The sequence below is a fragment of the Lissotriton vulgaris genome, chromosome 7 (genome assembly GCF_964263255.1).
Source record: "Lissotriton vulgaris chromosome 7, aLisVul1.2, whole genome shotgun sequence".
Taxonomy (NCBI): domain Eukaryota; kingdom Metazoa; phylum Chordata; class Amphibia; order Caudata; family Salamandridae; genus Lissotriton; species Lissotriton vulgaris.
Window position 1 is genome coordinate 1,651,252,086 of NC_141695.1, and position 14,204 is coordinate 1,651,266,289.

The following is a 14,204-nucleotide window of genomic DNA, read 5'->3' on the forward strand; positions in this document are numbered from 1 at the left end:
TTCATCCCCTTGGTTGCTAGTCAAAGCAGAAAGTGTCTGATCAGATCAAGGAATGATTGTTTTGACTTCCAAAAAGAGAGCAATACAAGAAAGGTTGTTGCTACTAACATTGGCACAGGTTGCAGATTTTACGGCAAATCCCTGCAAGGTCTACCCAGCTTGTCGTTCATGCAGTCATTGAGCCGTCAAGAAACATGCACCAAGAACTGAACAATTATTCCTAAGCCTCACCCACTATGAAGAGGCTGAATGAACCCATCTCTTATAGGGCGTCTTACAGCAGAAGAAGGAGCTGGCTGTGATGGGTGATTTGCAGAGGGGCCCTCAGCACCCAAAGTTCAACAAGTTTTTTTTTTGCAAGATGATGTTGAACCTGAGGAAGAGGGGAGAGGGTACTTTACACAAGGATTTGATTTATTTATGTGCTGCCACGTTTAAGAACCAATTTATCTTTCCTGGAGTCTTCCTTGCAGATGGAGGAAGAAAACAACTTTGTTTAGTAGTAAAGGGTAGAACCTGAAAGTCCACCTGTTCACGGGGCAATTTATTAGGCCCGTTCACATGAACGAAAGAAGGTACAGAGATATACATTTCTTAGATTCATGCCTAAGCATTATCCATTGCAAAAGTTTGTGGAGGATTGGACTCTGCTCCAATGCTCCCCACGTTGCAAAAACAAATATGCTTCACAAGGGATATTTCCTTTGATTCCCTGAGTGCTGCTGCTCCTGGATCATCTATTACTACCAGGAGGCACATATATAGATACATTCATGGAAGGCACATGCAGCCCAAATATTTCTACTTATGGATCTGCCATTTAAAGAAGTGAAATTATTGGGTCTTCAACTGGAAGATATAGTGAAGAAATCCGCAATTAGAAAACTGATGATGCCTCTAAGTCCTCTGGGTAGAGATCATAGAGTGTTTGGGGCTACTTTCTCTTCCACAAAAACTGAAAAAGTCCTTTCAAGGATGGGGTTGAGGTTGGGAGGGGGAGCTTTCTCACACAAAACCCAGTTCCAGCCTGCCACCGCACCAGCCTCTCCTACTCCTCCAAGAGCAGAACTATGTTCCCATTTTGACCAGGTTTCCAATGAGGGGAAAGCTCAAATGGTTTTTCGAGACTTATAACTCTTCCAACAGCTGAGTCATGGAAATAATAAAATTGTGATATACAAATCAGTTTGTGGCTCCCTCAGATGACTTTCTTTCACATCAGACTCCAGTATCTTCTTTCTCACATCCTCAGCTAACTTTAATAAGGGATTCCAGGTTTGCTGGACAAAGCTGCAATTGTCCCAGTATCACCAGCATAGGAAGCTACTCTGTTGTGCTCCTAGTGCAGAAAGCATCAGTGGACTTCAGGCCAGTGCTGCATTTAAAAGGTGTTTTATAAAATCCACACCAGACCTACATTATGGTATCTCTTCAGAGCATAAAACATGCCAAATTCTAGCTTCATTGGATTTGCTGGACACATATCTTCACATCCCAATTCACGCATCTTCTAAAAAGTACTTTTGCTTTTGCAGCCAAGAAGAAATCTTTCAGTTCATATAACTTCCTTATGGTCTGATGTCAGCCCCTAAACTTTTTACCAAAGTCCTAACACTCTTTGTGAGTACGAGTCATTCTAAAGGTATGAATGTAAATCCATATTTAGAGAACTGGTTAATTCCCTGCTCTCCTTTTTTGAAGGGGTGTGAGGCAAATGTTTCAAGTCTGCAACATTCATCAGAGTTATGGCTTATTACTCAACCTAAAAAAACTTAAGGTTCAATCTGGTGCAAAATTCCCAATTCATAGCAGCCCTATTCTGAGAAGACTTGAGGAAGGTTTTTCTTCTGATAGCAAGAAAGCAGAAACTGGTGGCCTGTTTGTCTTCTTTCCTCTGCAGTCATTTGCTAACAGTTTGAGAATGGTTAAGGGAATTAAGACCTTCACACAGAGGGCCTGATTACGATGTCGTGTGGACGTCCGACACCGCCATTACAATGCGACCGGACCTGGTGCGGTCGTGTACTCCCATTTCTCTATGTGTTAGCTCAGGAGATATGTTTGTGGGAAGAAGTGATTTTCCTGTATCTTTCAGCAGTTTTAATTCTGTGCATAGTGTCGCCTTTACATGTTTACCTCTCAAGACTTCCTTTGCACTTTAATCTTTCTGTTTTTGAATTTACATCTGACTGCCTTTTCACCGCTTCTTTGGAAGTGTTTCATTATTGTTTTAAAAAATGTAAAGAAGGCTTTTTACTGACAAGGGGTTTCTCTTCTGATTTGGTTACCAACTTACCATTTCCAATCCACAGATGCTTCTGACTTTACTGAGTGTCTTGAGGCCATCATGGGGGTAGAGTGGTTAATTAGCACTCTGGCTACTGATATGTGAAAAAGGTGTCAGGTTTTGAGGGGTGGGGGTATAATTATAAGTCTACTGCGTAGATTACTGTTTAGACCCACATTTCTCTGTTTACTGTTTGTTTCTAGTTTGAGCCTGCACTGCACTTTGTTGTTTCTACTTCTTAATTTACTGCTGATTTCATTTATAGAACTTTTCTTTCGTGTTTTATAATTCTTAAAAAATTTTAGGAAACATTTTTGGTGACAAAAGTCTTCTCATCAGATTTGTTTACGAATTTCCCTTTACCAATTGATTGATATATGACTTTTGCTGAGCCTCTGACCACCATCTTGGGTTTAATTGGTCAGGACTATAGTTACCGATTTTGTAAAAAAATATATTAGGAGGTGGAAAGGGATACAAAAGAGAATGTTGCACGCAAGCGCTGCTGTGGGGCTGAAGGCTCACTAAGGGCAATCTTGCCTTTGCCAAACAGCCTAAGTCTTTATGTCTGGGGGAACCCTTGCATCTCATCAGCCAGAATTGCTAAATCACTATATTGTAAGTTTTCTGCACTATGTCAAAATGTCAAAATTCTTGTATGTTGATGCCATATAGCAGCTGACTTTTGTATCTGCTGATTCTAGTCTACCTCTGTCTGGGGTAAAACTGTTTCCCTGGTCTATATTTCATAGCACAGGTTTACCTTTAAGCTTCCCAATTGATTCTGATAGGCATGTTCAATTTGCACACATACATTTCCTGACTTGACGGTGAATCGTTATATACCTACAATTAACTCACTTGGCCTAATCTACTTATAAAGATTCCCACACACTGAAAAGGCAACAGATTGGATTGGCGGGCGCAACTCTAGCTGGCATAAAACGCAGAGTTCTTGGTTTAACCCTACACTAAAACATCTAGCTCTCAGAAATCAAGAATATACGTGGTGGACTTTAATTGATAAAATGATAAGATATTACTTTAAGTAAAAAGGTGCTTCACTGGAAAAACCTCAATTGAAAAACATTTTTATGTGAGATGAAAGATGGGGAAGAAAATTAAAAACTGGTTAGATAATTAGCAGAGTATCACTTTTCCAATGAATCATTACTGTGCGCATGCTTTACTCACACCTAGCCTTAGCCTCTACACTGAGCGAGTTGTAAGTGGGTAATTGAGTGGCAAAAGAAGCTGTGCCAAAGCAGTTTACAGGCTCTGGAGTTCAGGTTCTTGGTGGGTAGACCTGCTGAAAGCCCACCCTGGCGATGCAGTAGCAATCTGGGGATGGACGAGGAAAAGGAGTGAGCAAAACACTAGCCTAGAGGTCACTGGCTTCTATGCTGGCCTCTAGCGGCACGGAAGGTTTCAATGCCCGGAGTATGGTAAGTCAGTATGCCATTGGTAAGCAGACCAGGGAATTATGATTACTGATTCCGGCAGATGTTTCTAGGAATGATTTCCTAAAGACCAGGATGAGGAACATGAGTAATTAATAAACAGATACAAACTAGAAAGGAAACAAGAGCCACAACAACAGATGGAATATTGACAAACATCAGCTCAATGTTTGACCCTTACATACTGTGTCTACCCTTTATGCCTAGGAAATGACTTAAAGCCAGGAAATGAGTAGAGTTTGAAGACTGGTGGCCACCAGGCTTCAAATTCTTTCAGTTTCCAATGCCCGGTTTTCAAGAGTTTACAACCCGACTCATCTTACATAATCCAAATGTAAAGTTTCTCAAAAGTTTAAGAGTAAATTACAACTGTAAATTACTCACAAGTCTAAGTTACCTTTGTGATTTACCTTCAGGCCCTTACATTTGGTGGAGACATTCAAATTACACTGCGAGTAAACTTACTCAAAAGTGCAAGTTCTTAAAAGTGTAAGTTACCCTTGTGAATCAGGCCATTAGTGTTCAAGTCTTTTTGGTTTCCATTGACTTATTTTCCAGAGTTTCCCAACAGACTCGTCATAAGCCTGATCCCACCTCTATGTTGAGACTGTCCTGACAATGGGACAGAGGACTTAGCAGATATTCTGACTACAAGCGATGGATAATCTTGCACAAAATAACACCTGAAGTAGAATAACAAAAACTGGTGATTTATTGTGCTGCCTATTAATTTTTTTTTTGGTGTGACTGTAATATCTGGATAGTTCTATCAACAAACATGTACCATTTATAAGAATTTTGAGGAAAAATTCTCGCATTAGAATTTGAATCTGGTCATCTTTTATTGTACTGTAAAGCGAAATCAGTCTGAACACCATCACCCAACATCCACACAATATTACCATGGTTCTATGGGATCCTACCAGGTTATTATTACTGAATATTATGCAGTGCTTTCATGCAGTGTGATTGCATTTAGGTCAGACTTTTGTTTCTGGTAAAAACAAATATATGAAATATACCTACACAGAGGAACTTTGGGCAGATAGCCCGACCTTAGGTCGGCAGTTTCGACCTCAGTATAAACATCCATTCTACAATGGACGCTTATGCGGTGGGCGGAAAAGGCCCTCAGCACAAGCTTCCATTGAAAAATGGATATTTGCAAACATCCCCATACACTGTGGCAGTCCCCATGTGGGGCCTGCCACACGGTGCAGGGATGTTTGGCACCTCCCAAGCCCCACAGAGAAGAGTCAGGAGGAAGAGGGCCCTCCTAGGGGCCCCCAGAGACACTTTCCAACAGCCTTTCTATGTCGGAAAAGCCGACATGAAAAGGCTTTCGGAAAGTGCCATCATAATCGTGACGCTGGAGCCTAGCCTGGCTCCCCCATCATTAGGGGATTATGGTGCTTTCCGACACACCGATGGGCTCAGAAGCGCCGATGACAGTCCCTCTGCCCGCCGCATTGTAATGTGGTGGGCAGATCGTGGACATAGATGTCGATGGGAGTGACACCAACAGCACGCAGTTGTCGGTCCCACTAACATCGTAATGAGGTCCTAAGTGTCAGCAGTCTTCATCCATTGGTCTGTTGAGCTGTAATGCAGATTTGGCTCTGCCCAATACAGCACACAGAATGGGACAATGGGTTTGTCCACCATTTGGCTCTCCTCATTGTGAATGACAACAACATGGTTGTGCACAACGTGTACATCCTTCAAAAAATAGTCCCTTTCAGTGCCAGGGACGGCGGGTCAATTACTCCTGTCACAATTTTTATGATTATTTTTGCTTCTCTGACTTTTTTTTATTTTGCCTACTCCCAGTAACTCCCCTTATATTGCTATCACTCCCCTGGCTGCTGTTTGTAGTTTGCAGCATTCAGAATGGGCAATGCAATGTGCAACCATCTTAGAATGTGTTCTACCACTCTTCTTTAAGACTAAAGTATTCCAAAACCATGCAGAGACAGTTGCCCATAAGTGTGCACAACGGAGAGCAATCCTTAAATATTTTTTTATACTTTATCATTCTTTAATGTTTCTATATGGCTGATGCACTTTTAACACCAGAGTCATCTCAGAACACAAAACACTGATAAATTATTTAAAAAACATCAAAAATGGCTGCAGGTTTGTCCTCACATTATGCAGCCATCTTGAATTACATGTTTTTTCATAAGAAAGAATGGGTAACCCCATTCTTTCATGGAAGCCTGTTCATACAACATCACTCTCAAAGCCAATAGATGTGTGTGTGGTCAGCTAAGGCCAGATCTTTTGGCTTTGACAACCCTGGTTTCCCTTTTACTTTATTTGGATGCTTCATTGGCATTGATGCAGTCCAAGTAGAAATGGAGCGACTTACAGCAAGACTCAGAGAACATCATAACATCCGGTTAAAGAATAAAAAGCCAAAAAAACAAATTCAAAGCAGTTTGGAAACACATACTGGAATCTGATGTTAATTTTATATCCAAAGTTGAATCATCATCCCAGGCACGTCACCTGACCTGGACCGCAGTAATTCTGCACATATTCAGATTTTCTACTAAGCACCATTACCTTTTTTTTACACTGAGGGGAGTCTTACTGGAAAATTGGGGGTAGGGAGGTGGGGGGGCTTCTTTTTACTGAACATCGTCTTTAAGTGAAGAGTTACCATCTCACCCATGTGTATGTTTGCGTGTGCAATAATGTCACAAATATATGTGGGTACTGAACTGTGTATATACACGTTGTAGAGGCGCTATCTCTTACCATCATCACAATCAAGGCGCTCACATAACTTTGCCGCATAACAAACTCTCCCAAGACGGCCAAACCACCAGATTTGCTCTCCTGCTTCGGTGCTTCAGAAGGCTCGTCATCCTCTGGAAGAACATTTTCAATGGATATTAAGTCACACTGGAACTATTGACAAACTATATGTGCAGAAAATAATTGTATAAATATGGTGCAGTCAAAAAACAAAGGATCTGACTTAGAGTTTGACAGTCAGGCTACCCCGTCACAAACATGACGGATATCCTGTCTGCCTTATTACAACTGCATTGTATTCTATAGCACTTGTAATAAGGAAGACGAGTCATCATTCACATTTGTGATGGAGTTACTAATCCATCAAACTCTAGGGCAGGAATCTTTAACATTAAAAAAATGATAATAACCAACAGTGGTCTGTACCATGAATAACTAGGGATTAACAAAAATTAAGTGCGGTAGATGTAGCAAAATTACATTAAATGGATTTAGTATGCGAAAGCACTGCCAACATCCATTGGCATCAATGTAATGATTAAGCAAACAAACAAAACAAAAAACAAACAAAAAACTGCTGCACAGTTCTTCGCCCGAAACGCACCTAAAATCTGGAACGACATCCCAGTCGGTATCAGGACTATCCCGTCCTTCACAACATTCAAAAAACAACTTAAAGTCCTTTTCCTCAACCGCTCCCTCCCAAATGGATAGCCGCCATCAAAACGCTATTCCCTGCTCGTCGTCTCTTCCTGACATTGTAGCTCTAAAACTTAAATCCTCCCTGTTATTCAACTCCCAACTGCTCCTCCCACCCTTAATTGGTTCAACCCCAAGACAACGTGCACTCTATGAGGTTATCTCAGGACTCACGGACTACCTCAATGCTGCTCAGCACACTTGGACTTCCGAACCTATGATGTAGAATCCTACATTATTGTATCAACCCCAACACAACGTGCAATCTATGAGGTTATCTCAGGACTCACGTACTACCTCAATGCTGCTCGGCACACTTGGACTTCCGAACCTATGATGTAGAATCCTACATTATTGTATCAACCCCAACACAACGTCCACTTTATGAGATTATCTCAGGACTCACTGACTACCTCAATGCTGCTCAGCACACTTGGACTTCTGAATCTATTATGTAGAATCCTGCATTATTGTATCAACCCCAACACAACGTGCACTCTATGAGGTTATATCAGGACTCACGTACTACCTCAATGCTGCTCAGCACACTTGGTCTGCAGAACTTATATGTAGAATACTGCTTACTGTATGAATATTGCTCAAAAACTGTGAAGCGCTCCTATACCCTTGGGTCAGGCTAGCACTATATAAAACTCCTTAATAAATAAATAAATTAAGTATGTTGTCTTTTTAATCATAACTTGAGCTGAACCTACTCAGCTTCACAAGTATTGTCATCTCGGTATGAAATCACAAAGCTCATCCAAACTACATAGCAATTCATATTTTTATAGTATTAAAGGATTGGCAAATCAAGTAGGTGTTCCCGAGCGTGCAGGACCCAATGGCCAGGGTCCCCTAACCTCCTACGTGCAGACATCTGGATACCTAGGAACAGGATGGGAGTCTTGGCTGCAGATTTAATGCTACTGCAGAGATTAGTGTGCTTAAGTCCAGATATGAGGAGAATGTTTATCCTATTCATTATTTCCCGCTTGCTCTTCGTAGTAAAAAAAAAGGCAGCTATACCATGGCAGTTCTCAGTAGGGTATGTCTTTTAGACATATAAGGAGCTTCTTAAAAGAACAATGTAAAATGAGACGTTCAAACCCCATAGCAAGACTGAAGTGTACGCAGATCTTTCTCTTGTTTGTTCATTTGGTGGAGTAAAAAAGGGTGCACTCTGTGATGTGATTCACTGTGTGACTGATACAGTGAACCTGCATCATGCATGTGGTTTTGCCACTAGACAAACAACTGTGTGCCAGTTGTCAATGGTGCATAGAACTCACATTAGGTCCTATAAAACTTTAGGGTCGTGCCATGATAGACTGCTGAAAAGAAACATGAATACAGAAGAATGGTACCGTGCATTCTGGCAGGCAGATGTGATCTGGTTGGCATTGCGAGTCTTACAAATTAGACCTAAATGGGATAGTCACTGATGGGCGCAATGTAAGCCCAAGAGAGCCCTCCCTGACCAATGAATCCTCATAGACACTTTCTGGCATCATCATCATCATCATTATAATCAAATTACATGTATATTTCTGGCATATCCATAGTGAAGGAGTAATATAGACCCTCTATTGCTAATCGTATTTCTAAACTAGATACAAACGGTTCCTTTTGTTTAAGTGTTGCCAGTGTCTCCATGCTCATTTACAAATCACAATACAATCAACTAAGCATTTCTAATTTGTCTTTACTTTTACCCATAATTTAGATCTCAGGCTGAGGCAGTCCCGTGCAGTTGTTACACTTGACAAAGTTAAGGTCAGAAAATCTGCTGAGAAAAATAATCTGCGAGCGGGTTCTACTTGGGCATGATTGGCTTTTTTCTGGGGTGCAAGCGAAGGGACCACCCAGACACAGGTAGAGAGACGCTCAATTCATTATCCTCAGTATCCTCCCAACTCGTTTGTTCTTCTACTTCTATTGGAGCTTCTCTTCGCCCATGTAGTCCTTGCACTGTCCTACCCTGGAAGATACTGTTCCTCCCCACACTTCCTGTGGAGTCCCCAGACCAGGTGGTGGCCTACACTGTCCTGGCTGTGAACTTCAAAGGATTGCATCCAGCAAGGTCCTTGTTGTATCCTTATGACATGACATCACTGACAAAAGGGACATTAAAAAAAGTAATGCTCCTTTGATTAGTTATGTAAACTGGTCACTGATTACCAGTTTGAACCACAGAGTAAGGATGAATATCATCACTCATTCCACCAATTTGGCACATGGGTGGAAACTCAGAGTTGATCAAAGAAGTGGCCTTTAATTTGCGTATCATGCTATGGTGAACTTGAGCAAAGACACAAAAGGTGGCTTTAAGGAGTTTGGATGCATTTGTTGTAAACAGCAAGTACTGAGAATTAAACATTTAGAAATTATAAAAACAGACGTGCATCTGATATACTGTTACTCTTGGCACAATATATTCCAATATAGAGAAGGTGACCAGGAAAACAAACATTGGTTACAATATGAACAGATCATCCAGAAAGCAGCATTCAAGACTTATGGCAGCCACGACAAAGCTCCCATTGACATACGAACAACGAGAACACCGGTGGAAGAGCCAAGTGGCTAGCTCCAGAGGGCACATTTTGCGCAGGACAAAAATCGATGGGCAGAGTCACAATTATAGAAATGTAAAAAAAGGTAAATAGTTCATCGCGAACATTTCTGCCCACTGCTACAAACTGGCAAAAACATGAACACACCTTTGTCAATTGCCTGATTCCTTCCACAACTAACACGGATCTGGTTTGTGGGGAAATGATCTTGGTGTGGAGACAGATGAAGTGAGGCATACCCTGTAAGAAGTAGCCTGACAGTACTAGCACTCACCCCATGCCCTCTACAAGCACTGCCTGAAATGGAGGGCACACTTGAGCTCATTCCCTCTCTTCTGTAGCATTCAAAAGTAATGATAAAGGATGAAGCAGTGAGAAGGTGACACTACCTTGCATAGAACTGCCAAGGCCCCTCTGCCCACTAAAGGCCCGCTGATCGGCAGTGCAGGAGCATGAGGACTCTCAAATGGTCTAGAGAGCAGAGCATGTGGACTCTCAAATGGTCTAGAGAGCAGACCTGTCAATTGTAGATCCATGTCAAATAATGTTTAGCGGAAGGAGCATCACTTTTCATCCTTGCTGATACTCCTGCCACAGAACTGCAAAGAAGCATGCAAAGCACATCACAGCAGAGCCTGCCTTGAACAAGAAGTGTCAACACTGAGATTGATATGACTTATTTTCGATAAAGACATACCTGATAACGGTGGGCTGTGATCTACTGATGAATACATGGGTACTGAAAAGTGACTGCTGTCCTGCTGGAGTTCACACTGTAAGAGGGGCAGATCCTGCCAGCCATTACTGGTGAAATACAGCGGCTGAAAAACAAGAAATAAACCAGTGAAGAATATTAAAATTAGCAGAGTGGTGGCAAGGCGTTTTAAGAGTGTACAGAAGACAAATGGCTTACTTACACAAAATACTGAAAAGTGTTGACAACATTTTCGATTTTTAAAATAAAAGAAAAATAGCAGCTGTTGCTCAGTGTAAATACATTTATTTATTTATATTTATAAAAACACTTATAAAGCGCGAACGAAGGCCCTTGGGCATCTCGGCGCTGAAGTTACTGCAGTGTTTAACCAACAAGGGGGGCTGAAGTTCATTGATTAAAAAGCCAGGTCTTAAGTTGCTGGGGGTCGCGTAACTAGTTAGCATGGAGGAGTCATGCAGAATGTTCCTGCTCGTTTGGCTGGACATTTCAAGTATCATATAAAAATTGTAGCTCAAAAGCTAAACACCTACATATTAAAATGTTTCTGTTTCCCTTTGATTACTAAGACAATCGGAAAGGAGTGGAATTCCACTTTTACATACAAAATAAAGTAAAATATTTCTGAGGTCAACAAATTCAGATTTCATAGCAAGAGAAAATCTCATTTATGGTTTCATCTCTCGCTTAATTCCAGCAGAAGCAAGGTCAGACTCCATTCTAATGAACCTACAGGGAAACCATCCTCTGAAAAAAAGCTGTAGTCCATCAATGGGTTTTTAGAAGTACCTATAAACCATTCAAATGCATACAACATGCTCTCTTTTGCTGCTGTTCATTGACCTGGACAGCGGGTTCAATGGTCCATAGTACGGTTAACAGTTGACGGTGGTGATATGTCCCATTAGGGGCAGCACTGGCTTTACTGGGCAGGGCTAGTAGGGGAGAGGCTGTGTCGAAACCCACAAACTGGGGCAACGCTTCCCTCCCAACGTTTCCTACCACTGACATTTGCAGCTTCACTTGCTGACAAAATCCCATCCTGCCCAGAACCTGCAGGAGCAAACAGGTGAATCCAAGACAGATAGGCCCATTGGTTACGATTATGTAATCTCAAGGGAGTCTGTTCTGAATACTGCTGTGGAGAGCTAAACGCAGCTCCCCTGCCACCACACATCCTTGCACCACAAAGATGAGATGGCTATGTTCTCAATAAGGACTAGGGAGCACTGATTAACAGGATGAGGAGGATATTCAGGAGAAGGATAAAATAAAAACACGAGGAGTATTGTACATGGAAATATAAGAAACAATAGAGGAGCCAGACAGACACAAAAACTAGTCATGTGCAGTCACAGCTTACCAAAGCATGGCTCACCGTTGGAGGGAGCAACCTTCATTCCCTCCTCATCAGCCCCCTACTTCAATACAGCCAGGCTTTCAATGTGGGTACTGGGATATGGCTGCATCACATGCAAGCATTCAGCATTCAGGCTGCAGAAATGTAACCCTAGGTGCTCACTTAATGGAGGGGCCATCGGACCACCCAACTCTGTCACTGTGGAAAGGCCAAAGACCTCAAGCTATGCGTCCTCCAGCCCTGACCTGGCAGGATGTCCTGGTGCATGGGCTGGAAACAGGAAAGGAGACTGAGGATGCCGCAGAGGGTCGTTGTAAGCTGACACTGCTCCACCGACGGCCTCTGCGACAACACCCTCTAGAGTTTATTTTCTTGGTAATGGTAATTCAAATATTTTGCCTGTCAGGTGCAAAAGCCGAGTAAATGAAGTAGAAAAGCAGATAAGCATTGAGACTTATCCTGCACAGTTCGTGCTCACTGTCGCCTGGATCACCGATCATGTAAGCCATATGTTGCTGGGTGGTCCACAGCACATTTCGCTGCTTCCAATGGCACAGATTCCAAGAGGTTACCAGTTTATGGGTTTGAATAAAGGCAGGAGGGCTGCTGCCAGACTGATGGCTGCTCCTCTACCCTCCAAGCCAAGCCTTCATTCTTGGAGCTCGCCCACTTGATAAGCCCATCCAACCAAAAGCACAACGCTATGCAACCACCAATAATGACATTGCTGCGTAGCTTCATGGTAGCAGGTTGGCCATCACCAGAGACAGGGAGCAAAAGTTGCTGCAGGGGGCAAGCACGAACTAATACCAGTCAAGAAACTGTTTCAGTACTGCAGATAGGCCCAAGGTCACAAAGACCTTCTGATTACAGTACTATGTAAACTGAAGGTGATGGTGTCTTTCCAAGGCAGGCAGGTGGCTAATAGATTGTTGTTTGGTGACCAGTTCCTTGTTTTAAAAACCTATTTTACAGAATTTTCTCACTACAGGTTAATAGAAAATCTAGTAGTTGCATTACATTCCCCCACAACAGTCATGTACAGAAGCTGTACCAACGTTTAGTGACCAGTTCATTAAACAAATGAGCAAGTTCCCTTCTGTTTTTACGTCCATGAAGAAGGTTGAGAGTTCTCTGCAACATGTTGCCTGTAGCTGCGTTCTTAACAAAGCTGCCCTAGAAAAGGCTGTTCTACTTACTGGTCGAGGGTATCAAAGTTTGGATAGAAATTCCTTCCTGTGGTGGGCAACACTCACATAAACATTTTGGGAAAGACTGAGAGGCTTGAGGGCTAGGACTGGAGGAACAACCCTGGTGAGTGATCATTCCATCTTCTTTATTTCCTCTGGTGGGGGAAGGGTAGCATTGTTTTCAATCACTCAACCAAGCTAACCATGGATACCAATATCTAGAAAGTGTACTGGTCTTTCCAATGCAGTTCATTTGTACCCGAGTTAAGCTGCAGATGCCCAGTCCTTTCCAGAGTTCTGAAGACAACATGGTGCCATTCAGAATGAGGGGGCAGGAGTCAACGGATGTTTCTGGACAGTATGTCAATCTTTTCTTTTCACATATCATTATAAGATGGAAAAGATGGACGTAGTTCAACCATTTTAAGGTGAATTTTGATTCCCAGAGATTGGTTTGCATGATTAGATTTGAATGAAGTGTCTCTCACAGTTGCAATGTTTGGTCAACACAGAATGTTTCTGCAGGTAGGACAAGTGTGGCAGTTTACTTTGATTACCTCTGATCTCTCTGCACCTAGTGGTGTTTAACAAAACTGCTCAAACCAGTGGTGCCAGTGTTCAGCATCTGGAGATTTTTTTATGAATGTATATTTAAATGCCCTACTTGTTATGGCCGAAAGTGGCTGTTTTGTTCTCCCAAGTTCAGCAGAAAGTATTACATCTTCAAGATACGGATTTTGTAATCACTTAGTAAATTGGAAATTATTTTGTTCAAGAAGATCAAAATAGAGAAAACTGAATGATGCCAGGTCTATTTTACTAGCAAGGCACCCACCACAGGCCAGTCTCTTGGGGTCAGAGTCAGTACTTCTCCTTACAGCTTCCAGGGTCCTTCTCTTCAGGCAGAGCTTCTTCTTTGCGCAAACTGGATCTAATTTACAAGGAGCAGGGCTCCTACTTTTATACAGAGTTTTCTTTGTTCTCCCAGGCCAGGGGGGCCTCTGCATAACTCCTTTCAGTCTCTGAGTACTTTGTTGGGTGTACTCTGGTGTCTTTTTTCAGTGTGAGGGGCAGGCACATCAGACGCTCCACAGGAGGTGGAGCCAGCATTGTGTGGCCAGGGGCAGCCAGGAGTACTTTGATGATGGTGCTTC

General features: G+C 42.3%; 1 protein-coding gene across 1 annotated transcript in view; it reads right to left on the minus strand.

The window, feature by feature from the left end:
- Nucleotides 1-14,204, minus strand: part of LOC147706209 (piezo-type mechanosensitive ion channel component 2-like) — a 612,835-nt gene that overhangs the window by 497,109 nt on the left and 101,522 nt on the right. Inside the window, exons 6-7 of the mRNA XM_086929599.1 lie at nucleotides 10,483-10,606; nucleotides 6,511-6,623 (exon numbers count right to left, since the gene is read on the minus strand). Of these exons, the coding sequence (XP_086785725.1) occupies nucleotides 6,511-6,623; nucleotides 10,483-10,606 (237 nt within the window). The remainder of the gene's footprint in view (nucleotides 1-6,510; nucleotides 6,624-10,482; nucleotides 10,607-14,204) is intronic.